This window comes from Biomphalaria glabrata, chromosome 6 (genome assembly GCF_947242115.1).
Source record: "Biomphalaria glabrata chromosome 6, xgBioGlab47.1, whole genome shotgun sequence".
In the NCBI taxonomy this organism is placed as follows: domain Eukaryota; kingdom Metazoa; phylum Mollusca; class Gastropoda; family Planorbidae; genus Biomphalaria; species Biomphalaria glabrata.
In genome coordinates this window covers 29,346,341-29,372,551 of record NC_074716.1, presented here as the reverse complement: position 1 = coordinate 29,372,551, position 26,211 = coordinate 29,346,341, and the positions used below count along the sequence as shown (strand labels likewise).

The 26,211-nt window shown below is 35.1% G+C and overlaps 2 protein-coding genes across 10 annotated transcripts in view; one reads left to right on the top strand and one right to left on the bottom strand.

Moving 5' to 3' along the window:
- Positions 1-22,123, bottom strand: part of LOC106050585 (palmitoyltransferase ZDHHC14-like) — a 70,017-nt gene extending 47,894 nt beyond the window's left edge. For 6 of the 9 annotated variants that reach the window (XM_013205575.2, XM_013205577.2, XM_013205576.2 and 3 more), the window contains exons 1-2: positions 21,638-22,123; positions 467-627 (exon numbers count right to left, since the gene is read on the bottom strand). In XM_013205575.2, coding sequence (XP_013061029.2) covers positions 467-627; positions 21,638-21,876 — 400 coding nt within the window. In that variant the 5' untranslated portion in view covers positions 21,877-22,123. The remainder of the gene's footprint in view (positions 1-466; positions 628-21,637) is intronic. The other 3 variants (XM_013205578.2, XM_013205579.2, XM_013205584.2) reach the window with 1 other exon arrangement.
- Positions 22,124-22,324: 201 nt separating this feature from the next.
- LOC106050593 (transmembrane protein 242-like) lies at positions 22,325-26,207 on the top strand. The gene is made up of 4 exons (XM_013205605.2): positions 22,325-22,735; positions 23,908-24,008; positions 24,508-24,645; positions 24,795-26,207. Exons 1-4 carry the CDS (start codon positions 22,630-22,632, stop codon positions 24,945-24,947), a joined length of 498 nt encoding a protein of 165 aa, XP_013061059.2. The 5' UTR covers positions 22,325-22,629; the 3' UTR covers positions 24,948-26,207.
- Positions 26,208-26,211: the final 4 nt, after the last annotated feature.

The window sequence follows — 26,211 nt, the reverse complement described above, 5'->3', positions numbered from 1 at the left end:
CCTAACTATTGCATAAAACACACACATCAACAAAAAGTTATTATTTTACATTTTTTTAGTTACCTTATACAAGGGTCTAAATATCAAGGGTCTAAATAACAATGAAAGGGGCATGATGGTGCTTCCTCAAGTTTAATCAGAGTGAAGACAGACATTGAACTTGGATATTTTTAGGAAGACCGAGGCCACCCAGCTAACATAGGTTGCTGAAGTAGAGCTGGTTAGTTGGTGTGCTTGACACCCTATTTAATAGTTGCCCATAGAAACAGATCACAAGGTGTGAAAGAGGTACCTTTTTACCTTTTACTTAAAAGGCCTGTAAAGTTTGTTTGAAAGCTAAATAAGTGAATCAATTGCCATGCATTTTCAACAAGTTCAACTTTTGCATTTGATAATCTACTCAAGTAACCTAATGGTCAATACACAAAATATACATAAAATAAATAAACAGAAAAAAATAAATTACCATTTTGCCTCTCCATTTCTGCTGCCTCTTCCGCTGAGGCTCTGGGTATAACCCCAGGGTCACTGAAGCTGGTACGCAGCAGTGTGGCCATAACAAATATAAACAATGCACCTCCAATGGCTGGGATGGCAGGCGTGACTTTTATAGCCAGATAAACACAACTGGGAAATATAAAGAAAGAGAAAGCCTGAAAGCCAGTTTGCTATGGATCAAGAGATTTCTAGTGAACTACTTAGATCTAATCATCCAAGATGCTAAGAGAACAAAGAGTTGTTAAATGTAAAGTAATAAAGGTGGAGAACTAGTGAAGAAACCAAAGATAAAATTAAGCGCTGTTAACAAACATAATGCAGGCTCTAAGAGCTAGGAGAGAAAAACCAACATAAACATCAGAGTTCAAGTGCAAACTAATTTGAATCATTTTGGAACTGTAGGTCTTAATGTTCTTTTTGAATATAGTGAAGTATGTGCTTTGTTTTATCTCAATGGGGAACAAGTTCCAAACATTTGCTCCATGCACTAGAAATGCCCACAAAAATAAGATTAACTTTTCAAAAACATCTGCAATGAGCTGTGTGTTACAATTAAATCAAATGTGTATCAGAAAGAATAGTTCTGTTTATGGCTAATGAGAGCAACATATCAAAGGGGAAAAGTAAATATTATTTTAATGTAAGGACTTTTGATCACACTAAGAGACATGAAAGCCAATAATTTTGCATAATTAGCAAGAACTAGTGGAAGGGGTGAGTTCGAGTAAGCTTGAGAGTGGGAGGGGTGAGTTAGAGTAAGCCTGAGAGTGGGAGGGGTGAGTTACAGAAAGTCTGAGAGTTGGAGGAGTGAGTTACAGAAAGCCTGATAGTGGGATTGAGTTACAGAAAGCTTGAGAGTGGGAGGGGTGAGTTACAGAAAGCCTGAGAGTGTGAGGGGTGAGTTAGAGTAAGCCTGAGAGTGGGACGGGTGAGTTACAGAAAGCCTGAGAATGGGAGGAGTGAGTTACAGAAAGCCTGAAAGTGGGAGGAGTGAGTTACAGAAAGCCTGAAAGTGGGAGGAGTGAGTTACAGAAAGCCTGAGAGTGGGAGGAGTGAGTTACAGAAAGCCTGAAAGTGGGAGGAGTGAGTTACAGAAAGCCTGAGAGTGGGAGGAGTGAGTTACAGAAAGCCTGAGAGTGGGACGGGTGAGTTACAGAAAGCCTGAGAATGGGACGGGTGAGTTACAGAAAGCCTGAGAATGGGAGGAGTGAGTTACAGAAAGCCTGAAAGTGGGAGGAGTGAGTTACAGAAAGCCTGAAAGTGGGAGGAGTGAGTTACAGAAAGCCTGAGAGTGGGAGGAGTGAGTTACAGAAAGCCTGAAAGTGGGAGGAGTGAGTTACAGAAAGCCTGAGAGTGGGAGGAGTGAGTTACAGAAAGCCTGAGAGTGGGACCGGTGAGTTACAGAAAGCCTGAGAGTGGGAGGAGTGAGTTACAGAAAGCCTGAGAGTGGGACGGGAGAGTTATAGAAAGCCTGAAAGTGGGACGGGAGAGTTACAGAAAGCCTGAGAGTGGGAGGAGTGAGTTACAGAAAGCCTGAGAGTGGGACGGGTGAGTTACAGAAAGCCTGAGAGAGAGAGACACCAATACTAGTGATGAACAGCAAACGTCAAATGAGGAATGCTGGAACCAATGTTCACAAAGAAAAGGTGATGACTAAAAACATGTTCCCTAATGACTTGACAAAAACATGTTCCCTAAGGACTTCAAGAAACTTTGGTCAAAGAAGTTTAAACAGTTGGAGCAGATTTCAGGCCAGACACACCGAGATCTGTATCTATATATAAGTATACACTGTATGGCATGCTCAGTGTATGAATATATACTAAACATGTATTATATTTCATAATAATTTTGTCAAAACGTAACCAAAAAAAAAAAGTTAAACAGCCTTGCTAACTTTTAAGTAAAAAAAAAAACAAAAAAAAAAACAACAAACAACCTTATTTTTAGTCGTTAGCAGAAAGAAGTAGACTTACTATTGACACTTTTCATTTATATGTTCAATTATAGAACACTTTTTTTTTAAACCTTAATTTTTAAAACATCATTGATTCAGATTGAATATGGCATTTTGAGGTTAATGTCCTAGTCATTTTCCCCCGTTATTTTTTGTTTGTTTGTTTTAAAGCTGGAATGGCATGTCACATGTTAAAGACTCCTGTAATGGAATGACGTCACATGATATCGTATCTTTTCTTGACTACTTTCATCAGGGCGGGCCACCGAGTCAGATGAAAATCCATTTTGAATTTTGTTTTCTGTTTAATGTCTTTCATTCACATTTTTTTTTAAAATCTCTGTGCACGTGAGTGTGAGACAAAAGATTAATTTTGATATTACCGAAGCTACTCGCAAAAAAAAAAAAAATATATATTCCAGTTATAATTCCCTGTCCGATCGATACTAGTCCAATCTTTCAAAATTACATGGTAAAATACACTCCGTGGTTACAGTTATTCACAAAATGTACAATTGCCATTAAAACTACTTTAGAAAATATTTTTAAGCGAATTGACTTGTACGTAACAAACGGACAGACATCATTTAGATTTGTAAGATGGGCCAGTCACTTATAGAGCGAACAGTCTGTGCTTGCTCTACACAGTGGTCTCCTATCGAATCTTTCGTATCTGGTAAGCGCGAGCTACATCTGGACCTGGTCTACGTCGCACTACAACTATCAATAGAATTATAGAAAAGTAAGCTGGGAAAGCATTTCGATCTAACTAATTGTAGGCAAAGGGTTGGCGAAGCTAGGCACACTTATGGATCCACCAAAAGACTAACATAAATTTGAGAGTGCACGGACAATGGTCACTGAGTGGAACAGATCTAGGGAGTACAAAAGTAGGACAAAAACTAGGACCAATGCAGCACATCCCGGGGAGTCAGGAGGAAAATCAAACGCCCAAATAAGTCAGACAAGCGTCGGCACTTAGAAAGGATTAAAAACAATGTCACTGAACATAGCCCAATAGCAGCCTAGTTCGCTCGCTAAGATCTGGGAAAATTTCGATTTCAAACAGCCAACACTGCCAGGATGGCATGGTCACAGTTCTAAACATTCTCTAAGAGTGAAGCGTACCAATGACTGTGCGAGAGGTCTTGATAACGATACAACTGGGGCTTTAACGGAGACAGGGAAACCCCAAGGAAATTTGCAAGATACCTGAAAGTCATTGAGTCTCAGTACGGAGGCTAAAATGCAAGGAGTATTACAAATGATTGAAGACACATGGTACAAATATAGTAGACAATACGTTTTAGTATCGGTATTTAAAGGAAAACACTAGATATCATATATATAACAGTAGATACTTCTCTTACATTTAAATAAATAGAAAGAATAACTATACCGCATGCTATCCGTCTAAAGTCCTTAAAGGGGGGGGGGGGAGCATTATTACATTTTCTTTTAGAACCAACTCATTAAATTAGTTATATGTCAAACAATTGGTTTCTATTTAAAATTTCAAAGCATTAATTGACTATGTAAGACTTTACTTTTATCTTGTATCTACCCTTACGTAGGTGGATTGATTGACTATTTAAGGCTTTACTTTTATCTTGTATCTACCCTAACGTAGGTGGATTGATTGACTATTGAAGGCTTTACTTTTATCTTGTATCTACCCTAACGTAGGTGGATTGATTTACTATTTAAGGCTTTACTTTTATCTTGTATCTACCCTAACGTAGGTGGATTGATTGACTATTGAAGGCTTTACTTTTATCTTGTATCTACCCTAACGTAGGTGGATTGATTGACTATTTAAGGCTTTACTTTTATCTTGTATCTACCCTAACGTAGGTGGATTGATTGACTATTGAAGGCTTTACTTTTATCTTGTATCTACCCTAACGTAGGTGGATTGATTGACTATTGAAGACTTTACTTTTATCTTGTATCTACCCTAACGTAGGTGGATTGATTGACTATTGAAGGCTTTACTTTTATCTTGTATCTACCCTAACGTAGGTGGATTGATTGACTATTGAAGACTTTACTTTTATCTTGTATCTACCCTAACGTAGGTGGATTGATTGACTATTGAAGGCTTTACTTTTATCTTGTATCTACCCTAACGTAGGTGGATTGATTGACTATTGAAGGCTTTACTTTTATCTTGTATCTACCCTAACGTAGGTGGATTGATTGACTATTTAAGGCTTTACTTTTATCTTGTATCTACCCTAACGTAGGTGGATTGATTGACTATTTAAGGCTTTACTTTTATCTTGTATCTACCCTAACGTAGGTGGATTGATTGACTATTGAAGGCTTTACTTTTATCTTGTATCTACCCTAACGTAGGTGGATTGATTGACTATTGAAGGCTTTACTTTTATCTTGTATCTACCCTAACGCAGGTGGATTGATTTACTATTGAAGGCTTTACTTTTATCTTGTATCTACCCTAACGTAGGTGGATTGATTGACTATTGAAGGCTTTACTTTTATCTTGTATCTACCCTAACGCAGGTGGATTGATTTACTATTGAAGGCTTTACTTTTATCTTGTATCTACCCTAACGTAGGTGGATTGATTGACTATTGAAGGCTTTACTTTTATCTTGTATCTACCCTAACGCAGGTGGATTGATTTACTATTGAAGGCTTTACTTTTATCTTGTATCTACCCTAACGCAGGTGGAAAAGAATGGATGACTCGACGTTGGATGTATACTTTCGTCCTTTTGATGTACCAAGAGCAATAGATGCTTGACAGCGACCAAACCTTTCTGATGATTGTGGAATGTTGTTGTTTTAACATAAAATATGACTCTTTAACTATGACATAGAGGCATATTTGAATTTTTTGTTAACTAAGACTTAAGTGGTTAAAAGTGTGCTATGAACGAAGTGTTCAATAAAAAGTAATTGATTTTCATGTGTTCAATTCCTTACACTCTCTTCATGGAAGCAAAAAGGTTGGCTCGGTGGAACTCTAAATTCCGAAACTGGCAGCGAAGTTGATAGATTGTCGTGCTAATAACTCGAATGTCGTGGGTTCCATCCCCAAAACAAGACTTAAAAAAAAATACTTATACGATTCAATCCAATCCGACTTTGATCTGCCGAACCGATCCAATCAGTTCCGACCAGATCCAGTCTGATCTGATATAACCCGTATCAGATTCGATCCGGATCCGATTTTATTTGAACATAAAGTTGGACTTATTTTTTCATTAGGCCTACTTGTTCAATTCATGCTTAAATGTTCTTGCAAGACGTGCCCCCCCCCCCTTTGTCCTTTTTTTTTTTTTTCAAAACATCTATACTGTAATAACTGAAGGGAGGCAACTCAACGAGACATAGATGTTTATTTACAGGACATCACAAATACATGTAGAACAACATGTCTTGAGCACAGCATCTTTACATCAGCTCTAGACTTGGGCGGAAATCGTTCTCTCTTCTCTTCCTAATGTTGACATCCTTCTCAGTCTAGTTTATCACAGTGCGCACCTTCTTGCTTAGATGGCGGTGCGCATGGCGGAGTTATCCTATACTCTTAAGCGAGCAATTCTTGTATGTATGTATGTATGTATGTATATATATTTATATTTATATATATATATAAATTTTATTTCGAAAACGGCTCTAACGATTTTCTTTAAAAGTTCATGGTATGTGCATAATAGTGAGAAAAAAATTCTCAACTCATTGGCCACATCGGGAAAACTCGAGGTCGACCGTTATATCGGTTTGAAAATGCCTCATTATCGAAAAATTAGTTTTGGCTAGAATGTTTTATGAATGAAAATTTTCCATGACGTAAACGGGAAAAACGCTGCTTACGTCACTAGGCTTACCGCAGTACACTAATATATTTCTTTGCAAACAATAACGAGTTCTAAAGAATCAATAGACCTAATGAAACATTTGCGCACCATCTTAATGTAGATTGATTTATTATAGAACTATGAAAGAAAAGTAATGAAATTAAATGTGCCGATATATGATTAGTTATTGTGTTTTAAGTGCTTAATAAGTTGTTTACACTTTAATTGTGTAGAGCGGTGTAGATACCTTTTACTTTGTTGTTTATTTTGCTGGTGACCTCCAGCTGTCTCGTTCTGAGGTTGCATGCAACCATGTGCTCTCTTCTATGTCAGCTAAGTCAAGTTTGCGCCATAAGCTGGTCTTTTAAGGGTTTCGGTGTTACGTCAACCACTTTTTAGCTCACCAAAAAAAACACTGCCTTTGGCATGCGTTCGTCTAAGATTCGTCTCCCATATAGGATACTGCTCTGTCCAGCGTAACTGTCGGACTTAAAGAATTCCCTCTATACAAAGGCCGCGGATACACATTTGAGACCAAAAGAAAATTTGCTGCCGAGGACAGACGCAGACGCTAAAAGAAAATCTTAATCGAGCATCGCGGACAATGGTTATGCTTGCCCTGGATGTGGCAAGATATGTAGGTCACAGCTGCAATCCTCATTAATTTTCGGACTCTAAGACAAGCCTTATTATTATTTTTATTTTGCTGGTGAATTATTACCATGTGTTCATGCTTCAGTGTCTACCTCTCCTGTACCAAAACAAAGGAACTGGTCATAACACAGCTTCTCTACGCCTTACTTGCTCACACTAAACATGATATCCATCTAGCGGTCAACGAGTTTGAGTACACTGCAGCCTCTTTTGATTTAACTATAAACCTCGGTAAAAAGCTTGGAGTTAGGGCCAGGAGAGATCTGAATGGATGGATGTGTAAAAGCAGGCCATAGTACCACAAGGATGGATGGATGGCAAAAGCCGGTATGAACTTCCTATAGTCCGACTGTCAGGCTGGGCAGGGCACGTATCCCGTATGGGTAACGAGCATATTGTTTGGCGTAACAGAGGTGCCCCACGGAAACGTTTCTTTAGAAAACTAATGCCATGATTTAAGTCTAATAAGAAAAAATGCGCCATTTTACTTTGTCACTAAGTGCATGTTTTACCCTATAACGTAGAGAAGTTACATTGCAAAGACTTTCTTCCAAGCCAATAATAGTAAGCCTACAATAGTTTTACGCAAAAGATAGATTGTAAAACTATAAGACGGACGTGAGCTGTAGTTTGTCTAGACTGTAGGAGGACTTAAAAGACTTTAAATTTAATCGACATGTACAATTAGGCCTACAATTAGAACTAACAGAACACTAAAACAACTCTTCAGATTAGTAGTCTTTATCCGATCGTTCATTTTCGTAATTACAAGAATATTCCCAAAATGACTTCGGGTATATAACCTTCCGAAATTATTTAACAGAGCGAGGTTCGGCCACCTGGTACAAAAATATTCTCAAAATGACTTCGGGTATATATCCTTCCTTAACAAATTATTCATCCGAGCGAGGCTCGGTCACCTGATATTAACAATACTATGTTACTAACACTAAATGTTTTTAATGGTGAGTTGTAAGGTAAGAAACTGCACCGCCCGCCTACTCTCCGTTTTTTAAATCAACTAATTTCTAGATTTCTTGATCTAGTGTAGGCAATGTGATATGTTCTGATTGTATGAAATGGATAAAATAAGGAAAGGGGGATGGGGGGGGGGTGTTAAAATACCAATTCTAATTTAAATTATGAACTAATTATGTACACATATGATTTAATTTCCAACAACAGTACGTTCGCCTTCTGACATCCCCCCCCCCAACCAAGTAATCTAAGCTAACATACTTCAATTATTAAACACATTTCTCTTTCCAGAAGTCCTCCCACGCTATAAGTCTCGGCTCAATCAGAGAGGAGAGGTCGTGACCTTTGGGTTGCTATGGATGATGTCGCCCACTTTTCTCCTCCGTTAGTAGTGTTCTTAGGTTCTACACAACCCAAGTACCTGGCATTGGCCGAGGAGAGTTAAAGCGCTCGGTCTTTGAGATGGGGACCAAAAATAAAATAATAATAATAAAAAAAAAACTAACATTAAACGTTAGGAACCTGCCCACGCCAATGCCTTGAGACCGACGGGGCTCCGATGAAAACAAATGTAATAGTAGTAATCAATGAACAGAATCGATTGCTATATTGTCTCCTTGTGTGTCTCCTCAAAACAATCTATGCATGTGACCCAAAGAAAGACAAGTGTTTACACTGATTGATCTTTAGAATGGCGTTTTAAATCGACAGACCAGAGATTTTGACTTAGAAAGCGAAAATATATGAATACATACAATTAATTACACAAACGATTATAATCAAATATGTAATACACTGTAATACACACGTAATATATACAGTATAAACACCTTTTTTTTCTTTTAAAACTATTTCATTTCTGTTTAACCCTTTTCCACCTGAGGTATGGATAAGTCGCTAATATTGTGTTTATGCTAACTGTCAACAAGAAAAATAAAACTACGTTACAAAAGGAGGCGCTTGGCTTTTGAACCGGGGTCTCGAGTTCCAATCCTGGTGAAGACTGAGATTTTCAATTTCGAGATCTTTAGGGCGCCTCTGAGCCCACCTAGGCTACCTGACAATAGTTAGGGAAAAGTAAAGGTGCTTGGTTGTTGTGGTGGTCACATGACACCCTCGTTAACTGTGGGTCACAGAAACAGATGACCTTTACATCATCTGCCCTAAAGATAGCAAGATCTGAAAGGGGAACCTTACCATACGTTAAAAAAACTTATAATGAGTGAATTAGCATCAATAATAATGAATAATTATAAGAATAATCTTTATTATCCATAAGGAAATTTGTTACAATTTATGCAATTTTAGAAACAGCTGCCCAAATGGGGTTTATTTTTTTTTCCCAATGACCTTACCAGCAGCATTTAATATTTTATGAAGTTTATTTTTAATGTTCAGATTGCCCTACCAGGCAGTGATATTGAAACTTAAAATACTGCAGATGTGAGCGTGATAAAACAACGCCAAGGCCTTTTCGCTAACATAAAATGACATTTCTCGAAATAATCGTAAATCTTTGCTGCGCTTTTTTTGCTGATATAATAGATAAAGACTAATAGAATTCAACTCGAGGTAAGGCTGGTCTAAGATTTAGGCAAACTAGGCAGCCGACTAGGGCATCGGTTGGTGGGGGCTTCGCACAGCACTCATTAACAATTTTTTTAGAGAAGAAATAGCGAAAGTTGTGCCCAATGTTATTGTTAGAGTACATTAGGTTTAAATAAATTGCATTTTTTTTTCGCTGTTTATTTTTTATTTGTCTATTTAATTAGGGACCAACAAACTATTCAAGTATTTACAATAAAATTAAAACATTTAAAAAAATACTTAAAAAAAACAAACTTATATTAATTAATATTAAGGGGTAATTATATCAACTAGTTTGGATCAGTCATACAGTTTAATTTGTAATATATCTAGACTTAAGATAATAAATATCCTATCACATGTCTGGACCAGTTAGGAAAAAAAAAAGGGGGGGGGGGGGGCATCTATGTGATATTACCGTGATGGCTTTTAAAATGCATAAAAAAAAAAGGGGGGGGGGCATCTATGTGATATTACTGTGATGGCTTTTAAAATGCATAAAAAAAAGGGGGGGGGGGCATCTATGTGATATTACTGTGATGGCTTTTAAAATGCATAAAAAAAAGGGGGGGGGGGGCATCTATGTGATATTACTGTGATGGCTTTTAAAATGCATAAAAAAAAAGGGGGGGGGGGGCATCTATGTGATATTACTGTGATGGCTTTTAAAATGCATAAAAAAAAGGGGGGGGGCATCTATGTGATATTACTGTGATGGCTTTTAAAATGCATAAAAAAAAAGGGGGGGGGCATCTATGTGATATTACTGTGATGGCTTTTAAAATGCATAAAAAAAAAGGGGGGGGGCATCTATGTGATATTACTGTGATGGCTTTTAAAATGCATAAAAAAAAGGGGGGGGGGCATCTATGTGATATTACTGTGATGGCTTTTAAAATGCATAAAAAAAAGGGGGGGGGGGCATCTATGTGATATTACTGTGATGGCTTTTAAAATGCATAAAAAAAAGGGGGGGGACATCTATGTGATATTACTGTGATGGCTTTTAAAATGCATAAAAAAAGGGGGGGGGGCATCTATGTGATATTACTGTGATGGCTTTTAAAATGCATAAAAAAAAAGGGGGGGGGGGCATCTATGTGATATTACTGTGATGGCTTTTAAAATGCATAAAAAAAAGGGGGGGGGCATCTATGTGATATTACTGTGATGGCTTTTAAAATGCATAAAAAAAAGGGGGGGGCATCTATGTGATATTACTGTGATGGCTTTTAAAATGCATAAAAAAAAGGGGGGGGGGGCATCTATGTGATATTACTGTGATGGCTTTTAAAATGCATAAAAAAAAGGGGGGGGGGCATCTATGTGATATTACTGTGATGGCTTTTAAAATGCATAAAAAAAAAGGGGGGGGGGCATCTATGTGATATTACTGTGATGGCTTTTAAAATGCATAAAAAAAAGGGGGGGCATCTATGTGATATTACTGTGATGGCTTTTAAAATGCATAAAAAAAAGGGGGGGGGCATCTATGTGATATTACTGTGATCGCTTTTAAAATGCATAAAAAAAGGGGGGGGGCATCTATGTGATATTACTGTGATGGCTTTTAAAATGCATAAAAAAAGGGGGGGGGCATCTATGTGATATTACTGTGATGGCTTTTAAAATGCATAAAAAAAAGGGGGGGGGCATCTATGTGATATTACTGTGATGGCTTTTAAAAAGCATAAAAAAAAGGGGGGGGGGCATCTATGTGATATTACTGTGATGGCTTTTAAAATGCATAAAAAAAAGGGGGGGGGGCATCTATGTGATATTACTGTGATGGCTTTTAAAATGCATAAAAAAAAGGGGGGGGGGCATCTATGTGATATTACTGTGATGGCTTTTAAAATGCATAAAAAAAAGGGGGGGGGGGCATCTATGTGATATTACTGTGATGGCTTTTAAAATGCATAAAAAAAAGGGGGGGGGGGCATCTATGTGATATTACTGTGATGGCTTTTAAAATGCATAAAAAAAAAAGGGGGGGGCATCTATGTGATATTACTGTGATGGCTTTTAAAATGCATAAAAAAAAGGGGGGGGCATCTATGTGATATTACTGTGATGGCTTTTAAAATGCATAAAAAAAAAGTTGTACGACTTGAATTTGAATTCAGGACTAAAGCCTCCTCAAGAATTTTAATTCAACTTATATCCACATATCTGTCAAGTACGATTTCTTTCCATTGTTCGATACCAAACAAAATAAGTAATTAACAATAGTTAATTGACTAATTGGTTAAATTGTTTTTATTGATTATTGTTTTGTCGGGTATAAGAAATAATTGTTGCAAAATTTCAACTTGATCTGAGATTGGGCGTGGGAGAAATAACGTGTAAAAATTTTTCTTCATGCACTACTTTAGAAGTCCTTAAAGGATAAATCGTTTATAGAGCACTAGTCTTGTTTGTCGGAGTGCGACTGTGCGTGATGAATGTCACCGGTCACCTTACGCTAAGCTACTACATGTTCTGTATTAACATGCTTACAACATGCTCCGTGCTCTATGGTCCGATCACTTTTGTGAACCAGTTTGGGGGGGGGGGGGAAATCTGGGAGAAGGTTTCCGTGCTGCCTTTTCAAAAACAATTTAAACGGTAACAAAGAGAGAGTAGGCATAAACATTAAAACATTACGTTGCACCTAGACCCTAGTATATATTTACCAATGTTACCGATGAACACCTTTTTTTTTAACATCATCTGCCCTATAGATCGCAAGGTCTGAAACGATTACTTAACTTTTTCACAACATGCAAAGTCCAAACAAAAAAGCTTTGTGTGTGTGATTGAATGACAATAAGTATTTGCTGACATACACATATAATTTATACATAATTAACATCTATTGAATTTCTTTTTGATTACTTTCTTTGGTCACTACAATAAAACGAATATAATGAATAACTGATAATGACACATACTGTTAATCCCACTACAGCACTACATAGCAATATCACTATATAACAACTGCTTTGAAAAAGGTAAATGTGTATAAATAACATTGGCATAGAACTATTTAATTTAAAAAGAAAAAAGGGTTCGCTTTCTAGGGAACAAAAGTAGATATTGCACGAAGTCCACCTAGGAGTGACCTATCAAAATATCTTGCCTGTCCTAATTCCAGATAAAAGAGGACAGCCTAACCTTGCAAAAGGTATGGGGAAACCCTTAAAACCCAGAAGCCCATAAAACGGAGCCCACAAAAAAATTTGCCAAAATGTTGCATACGTTACTCTGCCAGATCTGGGAACAAGTGTATGCAAATTAAGATACCTAATACCAAGTTATTCAATTTTTTAAGAAAGGTGACCTTGTGCACCTGGCGAGGAATGAAGAGAAGTTTAGAACGACTGAAAGATGCCCTAAGACTCTAGACAATATATTAAAGGACAGAAAAGGTTTCCGTTAGGACATTGGATGTACTGGCCATATTGCGATTTTACACATTAACACGAATGGCAGTCCCCTTTATGCACGACCTTTATGGATTATAAGCAAGCCTTCGTCAGCGTTGACAGCGAATTATTTGGAAACTGATGAACTAGTATGGACATTCACCGAAATTCACCAACATCATCTAACAGTAACATGATGGCTCATTATGTTAGGTGATATACACAACAGCAAATTTACAAATCCATTTCCGCTCAAAACAAGGGTAAGACAAGGATGCAAGCTTTCGCCCATTATAATATTTTTTGGCCATTCAGCCATTGCTTGGGTCACGAGAAAGACAACAAATATGGCACACAGTGGACCCTAACTCAATGCCTAGAAGACTTGTATTTGGGCCATGACATGCCTCCTCCATGCTCAAAAAATATTCTCAGGCCAAACTGATCAGACTCTAAAAAGAAGCGAAAAAACAACAACAACTAGACTACTGATCAACGAAAAGAAAACCTAAATTATGAGATTAAAAAAAAAACATCAAAGAAAAGAAAAACAACAATAAAAAAAAAAAAAAAAAAAAAGAGAGAGAGCCCGATGGTACTTAAGGGGGAGAACTAGTTCGATACTGACCACTTCAACTATCTGGGAAGTAGGTTTAGAAAAGACTCTTGAGCGGATTAAGATATATGAAATCGCATTAATAATGAGAAGTATTTCCTTTAGCCCTTTAACTTTCTTCATGCAGTCTGGCACACCTTCTTTACAGAACAACATCCAAAGCTTTACCACAAACATTAAGTCGGTCCTTTCTGGACGGTTCCGAGACATGGAGAGTAACAAAAACAAATGTGAAAAAATTCCAGACCTTCGCCAGCAGTTGCCTAAGACAGAAACTGGGAATTAGGTGGCCCGAAAAGATATCTACTGTCAGCTTGTGGGAGAAAACCAATCAGAGAAGTATAGCCCAAGACATCAACAAACGAAAATGATGCTGGATAGGGCAGATCTTTCGAAAACCAAACTACAAATGTTGCAAAGCAGCCACTTGACAGGAACTTACAAGGAAAGAGAATAGTGGACAGACCTAAACAAATCTGGAGGAGGTCGGTTATGACCGAAGGTGAGAATGACATGTGAGAAGATGAAGAAAACGGCCCAGAACCGAGTTAGGTGGAGGGTTCTGGCTGAGGCCCTATGATCGCCAGGAGATACATAGGAGTAAAAAAAGTGAAGTCGTTGCACGATATTTTCGCTTAGTAAAATCGGATTTTCAATAGCGTCATAGTCAAAACCACAAGTCAAAAAAAAAATGAGTAATTTATTTCGAGCTGAATTGCAAACATATTAGTATGGCTGGTTTGCGGTGTGCTAATAACGCGAATGTCGCTGGATCAATCTCAATACTGGACTTTTTTTCTTTATCAATGACAAATAAAATATGAATGTGTATCTTAGTCTATTATTTAAACATGAAGTAGACGTTAAGTTTTTGTTCCTATATTGCTAGTTAGAGATCTAAAAGCGACAGACAGATAGCACAAAATAAATAGCAGATTTTTTTCTTTTCGAGGTGGGGGGAGCTCCCCTAAAAATAAAAGACCATTGTTGATTAGACCAAACTGAGTATAGAAAGTGTGCCGATTCAAGAGCTCTGTGATTTAGATAAAAATACTCTTTCACCAAAACGGGTCGATTTTTTTTTTGACCGGAGTAGTCAAACAGGATTCATGTGTTCATGGATTTGATATTTTCACATCATTCTTTCGAGATAATGTCTGCAGGCAAACCACATACACAACCTCTTGACATTTATATCAGCAGACGATAGCATCTCTAACTTGGGACTTAGTTATTAGACCACTTCATGTCATTGAATACAGCGTTTCTCAACCTTTCTCGACTAAATGTTCATTTCTAAAGACACACATCTCCTTGCTGTCAATAGTTAGGCTACAACCAGAAAAGAAACTTTCTCGTTTAAAAACGTGATTGCCATTTCTTTCGAGTACGGTACTCACCATCAACCTGTCGAGTGCACTCAGAAGTACGCCTACACCAGGCTGATAACTGGTGGGTAGTTTCCCTTAGCTCTGCGTAGGAGTAGGTAACTGATCGACAGTACACAATAATATTTTTAGAAATCCTTAACGTTGCCTAAACCTACATCAAAGTAAATATGTGTGTGTGCCGAAATACCCAGGTTTTGTTTAGTTTTCCTTCTCTGAACTTCAAGACGGGTTTGAATGTGAAACGATTGAAATCATTTTCAATGAAAATAAAAGTCAAACAAGTTCACTGAGTTGTCAGGGGTCGGCTCATGTATGAGATGTTACACAGAGGCTAACAGTTTTCATCCCAAACAACGCTATCTGTAACATTGAACCCAGCAAAACTATCGCCTCCATGGAAAGAGCTTAGCCTAATCATGACATTAGGGCCGGCATTAGTCACAATACCGATACTCTTATCGATTTCCTCAAGGACTGCACTGCATTTAAGCCTTTCTGGTGCAACACACCAAGTGTTGGGACTGTAAGACCGGAACAGAAACATGTTGAGAAGCAAGCATTTAGAACAGCAGAAGAGATCTAGATCTATGTGCTACATAAGTTAGCGATATTTGAAATCATGCTATTGTGGCCACAGCGTGTTAGATCGATAGTATGAAATGTAACTGGACACCGTTACAGAGCAGGCTAAGGAATCTAGGAAGAAACCCGCAAATGAATTAGTCAGCAGACTATAACAAATGATATATATATATATATTATTATTATTATTATATATATATATATATATATAATCCACTTGCAAAATAGTGGCAACTTGTTGTAAAGGGATACTTTGCTGAATCTTTAAATGAAAATTGATTCTCAAGTGTAAACAAATTAATGGCTTTAATTGGGATGAGGTTATAAAGTTAGAATTCTTAAACTTCAGACAAAAGAGTCTACTGCCTAGAAATAATCAACAATTATCAGCAGAATTTTGTTTTGCCTTTCTGGTAAACTGACAGGAACTTATTATTTGCACAAAAGGTACTGAATTAAGAAAATAAGTAGATTTATACCATGTGTATATCCTACTATAGTTTTTGTAATCTACCATTTAACGACTGACCGAAACAAATACATAAATACATACATACATATCAGATAGGCCTATTTAAATGGTACAATGAGATCTAAATTCAAATAGTTTTAGAATGCTTGAGTTTTTTGGTGTATTTTTCTAAGCCATTTCAACTTAAAAATGTGCATGAAATAAGAGGACAAAAAAAAAACAAGGTTACAAAGACAGTTTGTGTGGAAACACAAACTTAAAATCGGCCCCCGAAGTGGTCCACCCAGGCAGGCTTCAATATTTTCAGAAAGAACATCCAAATGAAATTATATCAAAGACCAATGAGAGATAAGAATGGAGAAAGAAGGTTGACAGATCTTGTGTAGTGCCCCAATGGTGCTGCAGATCAAAGGATAGGTGCAAGTGAATGCAAAGTTAGATGTGAACCTGGCCTAATTAGTTCCCTTTTCAGACCTTGTGGTCTATAGGGCAGATGAAGTAAAGTTCATCTGTTTTTGTGGCCTACGGTTAACGAGGGTGTCATGTAGCCAGCACAACGACCAACCGCCTTTACTTTTCCCCAACTAATGTCAGGTACCCATTAGAGCTGGGTAGACTCAGGGGCGCCCAAGGATTCCGAAGTTGAAAATCCCAGTCTTTACCAGGATTCGAACCCGGGACCCTCGGTTCGGAAGCTAAGATTTACCGAGCCTCTCCTGGTCTTTCCTTAATGTAATTGTTTTGAAAACAGTGTATCTTTTATTTGAATTCTCAGGTGAATTACATAGAGAAGTTCAAGCAAATGAAGTTTATAAGATTACTATTCGTTTTAAATTAGGTCTAACTTATAATGCATACTAATTAGCTTTTTCTCTTTAAAACACTGCTTGCATAACTGATTTTAAAAATTAGATTTTTCGCTTTCAGGAAAAAAAAAAGTAGCCGTTGCATCATAACTTTGAATGGTCTAAAATATTGTGATGTCGGATTTTCAATATCTTTTCTAGTTTACGAGATCTAAACGGGACGGACGGACAGACATTTCGCACAAAACTAATAGCGTCTTTTCCCCTTTCGGGGGCCGCTAAAAATGAAAAGAAATATAAAATAAAGAACAGACATCGTTTTCAATTATTAAAAGATCTCTACATAGGTCACTTTTGAAACCAAAAAAGTCATTTTTACTAATTAAGTAACCATTTAATTGATTTCAAAGTATTGTGGTCATTACATTTTTAGGGAGTTTTAACATTTAAAATCTATGAGAAAGGCAAAAAATAAAGCAATGCAGCAAACAAAAAAACTAAAAGAAACGTAACAATTTAGAAAATAAAAAAGAAGGGGGACGCACTCTGGAGAATCGTGGAGCAGACACAAAAGAAATAGCCTACAATAATCATGCATACATGTGACCCTGCCGGACCAAGTAAAACAAAGGACGTTTGGCCTTCATCAGCTTTGTAAAACAAACACAAAAAGACAAACAATGAATACAAAGAGGCTTGAGCTAAACGTATCTGTCCGATGTAGTTCTCTATCTAGGCAGAAAAGAAATGAGCATCGCTGGTGTAAAAGCGCAGGAAATCGGAAAAGGAGTTAGGGTTAGTGCCCATCTAATTTTCAATAAATGTGAGTTGGTTGTTTATCCCGTGAGGTTGGAGAGTGCCTGACATGTAAATAAACTTGTTTTCGATCTGGAGACGGGTGTTTTTGTCATTGCAAGTTGTATAGCAGTGATAAGGAGATCAGTGGTACCCCTATGATGTGTTTTATTGAAATGAACAGAGACGGGCTTAGTTGCAAAATTTCGAATGTCTCTAAAGTGTTCCTGGAGTCATGTTTTTAAGGTCCTGCCTGTATTTCCAATACAGATCATTTGACACCTTGAGCATATTATAGCATATATGACTCATCTACAATTGCAGTTAAAGTTGCTAGTGATCTTGATGGTCATTTTAGGACAAGTTATAGTGGGTGTATCGAGCGCGTGTTTACAGGTCTGACAGTTAGGCCTACGTCGCTTACATGGCCAAGTCCCAGGTTCACTCGAAATGGGGAATTTAGTGCTCACTAATGTCTTGTAAGTATTGGTCTCGCCTGAATACCACAAGAGGTGGGGATGAAAAGACGTCGCAAATATGTTAATCGGCTAGGAGAATGTTTAATTTTTTTCATGAAGATGTTTTGTTTTGCTCTCACGTTGTGAGGGTGGTACATTCATTTAGGCCTCTCAACATTTCCGGATTTCGTTTTGTTTCTTGAAAGCTTGTTCTCTTTTGAGATTTTTAACTAGCGATAAGGATTTGTCTAAAATAGCTTATGGGTAACCACGACGCAAGAAAAACTATCATTTCAATGTCTTCGCCAAGACGGTGCATACTCAGAAGTAGGCAATAGGGGATAGAATCTTTACATGATGTTGGATGCGATGACGAGTATAGAAGATAGCTATGGCTACAGCTATTACAGTATCTTTGTAATAGGTAGATGTTGACAGAGAATATTGGGTTATGTCTATTTGGATGTCTAAGAAGTTCACTCTAGTGCTCAAATGGTATATAAATAAATAAAAGGAATGGTGTGATTGAAGTTATTGGTGAACTCAATAAATGGATTAGTTCATCCTCTGTCAGAGATGTTATGCCAAGCCCATCATCAATGTATCTCCTATAAAATTTGTTTTTAACACTTGTGAAAACAGTGTACATCTTAGAGAAGGAGTGCACTTTCACACAAACATATATATATATATATATATATATATATATATATATATATATATATATATATATATATATATATATATATATATATATATATATATATATGAAAAAAAAAACATGTTGGAATCTATGCTGGTTTTCCTTAGGGTCTAAAGATGTTGTTTTTTTTTAAATTTTAAAGTTTTATATATATATATTCATATTGCAAAGAACATAAAAATCTTATTCAGAATCAAATATATTTTACTTTGTTTTTAAATGGATTTAGTAAAAGTGTAAGAATTAAACTTTTAATACATGACTTTGCCACACACATACACACAAAGCCATTTTACTTAAATAAAAACAAACACAAAACATACACATGATATATGCCTTTAAATAAACCCCCCCCCCCCCCCCAAAAAAAGAAAAGAAACAAGCTGAGGCTCCACCACAAGACATTGATCTTTATATATATATATATATATATATATATATATATATATATATATATATATATATATATATATATATATATATATATATATATATATATATATATATATATATATATATGATATATATATATGGTATATATGAAATGGGGTGGTGTTTTTGTTTCCCCATTCATTTTAAATAAATAGTTTGAATTGTTTTAAAATAAAAAAATTATGAAGCAGTGTGAATGGTAACTCAAAATTATGCTGCTGTACAATTGAATAGAAAGTTACCAGCAATTCTTTTTTCACCCATAAAAATAGATCTTACTGTCTTGGACACAATGACAACATACACTTTTTTAAATAGTGAAAGCCAAATATGTGTGTATAGTTTTTTCTTTCATAAATTTTTTAAAGCTAAAGAACAGCTGTACCACCAAAAAGAAAATGATTTACATGTAAGGAAGATTTATATATATATAAATGATCACTTTGCTTAGGTTATATACTATTCATTTCAAAAGGAAAATGTGAATTAAATAAAATAATAAATTAGGGTTTGGTTTATGTTCTGTATGAACTATGATATTTGTGTGTACTGTTATATTAAATTGAAAAATGTGTAGAAGTGTCTTTATTTCTATTTAAAAAAAAAAGAAAAAGAAGTTCATTGTGTATTTTCATTTCATATATATTAAGTGGTTTTTTTTTTTTTTACAAATCTAAATTAAATACATTGGCTCACTCAAACTAGTTACCTATCTCTAAATCATTAATTACATTGGTTCTAATAAATCTAGTTTAAGTTTAGAATATCTATTAATAAAAGAATGGACGGGCCTGTCATTGAAAGACATTCTATCCAAGACAAAACACTGGAATGGAGAAAGACAGTCAACAAATCTTTTGTGGTGCCCCAACAGTACAACAGACTATGGGATAGGTGAAGGTGAAAATTAAAATAATATACATTTTAAAATCTATCTAGAATCTAGATTAGATGCTGACTATAAAAAGTAAACTTATCTAGGGTCACCAGACACCTGTAGACACAATTAGAGGAGGACAAACCAAAAGTACAAAACAACAACAACAACAAAGACTTAGAAGTTAACTTGTGGAACAAAATTTTCTTCAGTGAGTCAATGTATTGTAGAGAGTCTATTTATTTTCTTCTAGAGTCTATTTATTTTCTTCTTAAATATGTCAATTAACTTTTGACATAACACACATAGTGACATAGCATTATGCCCAAACCCAAGAAAGAAAGAAAAAAGAAAATCCCAATTGTTTTTTTTTTTACAGCCCTGAACATATAATAACACAATCATAAAGAATGTCAAAAATTTTAAATATATATATGTGTTCTAAAACTTCTTAGAATGATGATATGAATAAATAGGATTATCATGAAAAAGCTGTTGGATAAAACATCAGGCCAGGGAGTAAACAGGACATTTTCATTGGCAACAGACATTCTTTAATAGAATTTAGATCTATATAGAGTAGTTTATAGCTATTCGGACACCTATAGGTCCAAATTTGAAAGTTTGACTTTGACAGCGCATTATTTGACAATGGTTCAACATAGAAAATAAAATAAAGTATTACATCAAAATCTTCTTTAGTTTAAGGAGAATAAGGATGACTACTTATATTTGTACCCCTAACCTATATTTGTTATTATATTTAAGGTCAAAGAGGCAGTGTGTTTTCATTTAATTCCGACTAATTCGACCCACATTATTTGATTCCCGACACCATAATTTAATTCGGACAATCTCTATATTTAGGCATCAATAAACTCAGATTTTAATTCTATATTAACATTAACTAAATTTTAAGATCCCCAGGCATAGCACCTCAGATGAAATCATTAAGATGTCTTCAAATTATGCATAAATACAAACAAAAAAATAAAAATATGAACACACTTATTCTACCACTTCTATACCTACTTTTAGATTTAAATGTTTGCATGATTAGATGTGTATTGAATGTTTGTGTTTTTCTATTATTAATCTAATAAATTTCTAATAAAGATAATCTTTTGTAGTATAGTAAAGGTTAGGACAGCCATTCTTGCCTAACTGAATCCTCTACATTCTCTCTCTATAAATCTAGATCTAATAGGTCTAGATCTAAGCATTTAACTTCATTCAATGTATCAAGCTCACTACAAACATCTGCCCATTTATTCTCTATAAATGGAAGGAAATTGGGTCAGAATCAATGGAAAATGGACAAGGCACAAGCACATTAATGTCATTATACAGCTCGCTAGTAACTAGTTTTATAATAAATATTAAAATAATTATTTAATGACCACAAAAACAGCGAAGGTCCAAATTCATGTAATGTCCGAATTAAATAAACTACTCTAGATTCTAGAATATTCTAGATCTATCAATGTATAATTGTATTCTTACTATTATCACTATAGTCAACTATAGTGACTACACTATGACTATACTGTCTATACACTATTATACAGTATACTGTCTTAGTTTCTATACTTACTCGAATGCGAAAAAAAGTCCACTTGTTATAATTATGAGTGCACATGTGAGATAAAATACTCCAGCTTGTCTAGCCATCATTATCCTCCCACCACAATAGAATTTGTTTTTTCCTGGGAAAACCTCCCATCTTCTCACTGTTTTCGTCATTTTAATTTGTATCTCTTGAGAATCTTGCTCCTCACCGGTTTTCGTATTGGAAAAGCCAGTTGTTGACACTGCAGTGTAATAGTCTTTCATGAGTGAAGCAAATACGCAATTTAAAGGTCAGCAATAAATCCGTCATTGAAAACAACATCCCAGTTCTTGTATCCTTCATTTACGAGTTACTTTGATGTCTTTACATTGTGAGAATTTTTAAAGCTTAGTATTGAATAAAAAATAATAATAATCTAAGAACTATCCAATGTTTTTGTTAGAAGGAAATGTCGCCAAGACTTTGTTGATCATTATGTCCCATATCACGCATGCGCAATAAGTCATTATGCATTTTTTTTCACAATAAAACGTAGATATAAGATCTAGATCTAGTTATTAAGTAAAGGAAACAATGTGAACTTGTTTATTATTGTTGTTGTTTTTTTTTTTGCAAAAGCCCTAGTAATCTAGTTCTATCTTTGTTTTCTTTTTTTTTTTAATAAGAAAAAAAATATTCGTAACTAAGGCGAATGAAATCATTCTAGATCTAGAGAGATCTAAATCTCTTTCCGGGTTAAATTTTAGTAAGGTCAAATGTATTTGTATGAGCTAGCAACATGTTTGAAAATATATCAAATCATACAAATGTCTTTGTACAGACTAGAATCTAATTCAGTAATTGATAGAGTCTATAACTGATTGAGATATAAGAATCTAACCTAATACTAATGTAGATCTAGCATAGGTCTAGATCTAGATCTTTTTGAGAAGACGTTGTCTATAATCTAGATTCTATTTAAACAAAACTGTGAAAACAACAACAAAAAAAGGTTTCTTGAATTTACTTGAAAGAAAATGTGCACAAAAGACCAAGCACCTGCTGAGGCTGCTCTAGTATCTGGTCCATCATTATTGACTAATACTAATGAACATGTCGACGATAAATACCAAAAATTAAAAGGTTGATCTAGTCTCTAATTTACATTCCCATTACCTATAACTAGACTCTCTATTACTGTATTAGAATCTAATTAGATTTAATTTTAGATACTTATAACTTAGAATTTAGATCTAAATTAAAATATTTCTAAACTCTAAATTAAATAGATAAAAAATTAGATCTATCAAAATGAAATCTATCTTCTAAATTCTAATTAGGCTTAGCGGATAAGTTACTACTTACTATGCTACTTATACTATAGTATACTTATATTTATATATACAGACGTTACTTCAAAAAAGCATTTAGATCTAGTCATGCATTTTAACCAATGACTTAAATTCTGCCAAGTCACTGGTTTTCCTGGCTAGCTCAGGCAACCCATTCCATGCTCTAATAGCACTAGGGAAGAAGGAGCATTGGTACAAATTTGTCCTAGCATATGGGATGAGGAACATGCCTTTATCTTTGTGTCTTTCTGAGTATTTTATTAAATTTTGTTTTTGTATTTGAAGATTATGGTTCAGTGTTTTATGTATAATTGCTACTTTACTTTTGAATCTTCTGTCCTGAAGGCTTTCTAAATTTAGTGATTTTACTTAAGGTGTTACTCTAGTCAAATGTGAATATTCATTTGTTATGAACCTCACTGCTCTATTTTGTGTCTGTTCTAGTTTCTTAATGTTTTCTTGAGTTGAGGGGTCCCAAACAGAGGATGCATATTCTATTATTGGCCTAACCAAGGTTAAATAATATAACATTTTAGTTTTATGTTCTTATTTGATTTATACTCTATAGTATAAGTCTCTAGAGTCTAGATCTATAATATATATGAATTTATGTTTATAAATGTCATGATCTCCAGACTATAACTATAGTCAGAATCTAGATAAATCTTTCCTCTTGAATCAGAACTCTTGATCTAGATCTAAGAAGTTTAATAGAAGTTGTCTAATATTAAATATTGTCATCTTTATCTAGATTAAATTAAAATTTTAAAGTACATTTTTATTATTTTAAAATGATGTCTTTTTGTCTGGACCACTTTCAGGGATATAACTTAAGGTCTTAAGAATACTTTAGTCTATACTGATTTAGACTTTTGAATTTTGTTTAATTGTTGAAGGTGAAAATATTTTTAATATGTACATTTTTGAAGCCTTGTTTTACTTTTCTAAATGTTTTTTTGTCAGCTGCAATATTTCTAACAACAGTGACTGGCATGTCAATATTAGGAGGGTTCGGAACTACATTAGCTATGTCCAAAAGACAAGATCCCACAAATTTTTCTAAGGTAATTTCTTTTATGATACATGTTTTAAGGCCTACCTAATGATTTCTGTCTCAAGTAACACTGATGAAAATGTTATGCTCCCTCATTTGATGATGAACTTCATAAATGCTGTGCCACCAACTTATATTTTGTGGAAACTTGCAGGATGTATGGTAGCAAACAGTTTTTTTTCTCCAGGTTGTTTCCTCAGATAAACTTAGGTGTCAGAAATTCAGGTTTATTGCCATAGCACAGCAGGCTAGGTGTTGGGCTTAGTTCCCAGAAGTGCATTTCATTTAAAAGTACTTCTGTTGACAGTGGGAGTTTATTTTATCTTCACTGACACCTCCACCTAAAATAACTTGAAACCTCTGTTCTACTATACAAGTTTTAATTGATTTCATTCAATGACATATTGATATTATCAATAGGTTTTTATAGAATTTAATTTATTCAATGAAACCAACTCATCTTAAAGCTGTACTGTAATTTATTTTGTCAATTGCAATTATTGAAAAAGGGTATCCATGGTTCCAGAGAGATTCCAGAGAGCGGGATCAGTTTAGCAACACGTGCCCTGGCTAGAGGATCTCTCTATTCTGTTGCTGGTGTTAGTTTCATCTGCTTTGCGGTGTGGAAACTTATGGGAGCTCATGATGTGAGTCTAAAGTTTATTTTGTTCAATACATCTAATAAAGCATTTTTTAAAAATAAATTTGCTTTTTTTTTTCATATTATACACAACATTCAAACAAATCTTAATGTGTTTAGTGATCTTCATAATAGTATGTTAATTTTTTTTTTAAGTTAAAAGAATTCCGGCATAAAATGGGATCCATTTTACCCACAATTCCCAAAAAGCCTGAACCTGGCAGAAGTGAGTTTACTACTATCAGAGATTTATTTAACTACATTATTGAAGAAGATGAAAAAGAAAAGAGAACCAAAAAGCAGACGTGATAGCATTCTTTCATCTGTAAATAATACTTTGTCATGATTATTTGTTAATTGTGTGTTCATTGATCTGGATTAATGCTAAAATAAAGTTATTAACTAGAAATGATCATTGGCTTGCAATGACTTTAAGCTGTATGTAAATAATGTTAATTATTACACAGGATCATTCTTGAATGTTTAGAAGTATTTGGTTATATGTGATATTATTTTTTAGCACAATTCATTAGGGTTTCTGATTTATGCAATTTTTGTGCAACATTCTAATGTTAAAGTTGGCTACAGTTTTAATTTACCTTTTATGGTATATGTCATCATTTTCCACAAAACAATCTATATGATCTGCTGTAATGTACTACTGGGAAGCATGGTTGAGAGGCTAAGTACGTTTGAACTTGGCTTGACTACCTATGAAGGGTCTCGAGATTCGACACCCAACTCGACCAGAGTTGTTACCACCCTTTTCCTCCCAAAATTGTCCACAAATGAGACTGGACCATAGCGCTCTGAGCATGCTATAAGCATGAGCTATAATTATATAAATATAGGAGCTATAATTTATTTACTTAAGCAATAGACATATTCACACCAGGTTGCCTAAAGGGTTTGGTCACATGATCACACTGATACATGAAGAGTGTTACATTCTATTGCTGTGAGTTTATGTTTGTGTATTATTATAGTTTCTCAATGAAACAGTATCATTCAAGTCTGTTTAAGTTACTCACTGAACACTCACTGATAACCTTTGAGATGAAATGCTTTTATAAGTGTTTTTAAAACTGAACATCAATTAGAATAACAATGTAAATCCAAAGAAAATTGAAATCACAGTAATCATGTGCTTAAGTGGTAAGAGCTGAACTGACTGAACCACTGACTAACCTCAACCGCACTGGTTTCTCTATTGTAGTATTTATATAGATTTTTCTAGATGTCGCAGTAAACTTTTCTTAGAAAATTTGTACATGCTGGCTTATTAAATTATTTAAATATTGACTAGTCAAGGGTTTTTACTTGAATTGTCATTTCATCTCCTTTAGAAATTATCCCCTCTTGACTGATTGCATTGTGGAGTGTGACAAAGAGTAACTGGTGAGTGCAAAATGAGTATTTGTGATGCTATTATTTTACAAGGCTGTTTGACATTGTCTATTGTTGCTGAAAAAAGTGTGATAATTGCCCATGTAATCAAATGTTGACATTGATACATAAACTAGTCTTGGTATTTCATTTTTGTTCTGAATAAAAACAAAACAAACTCAACAAA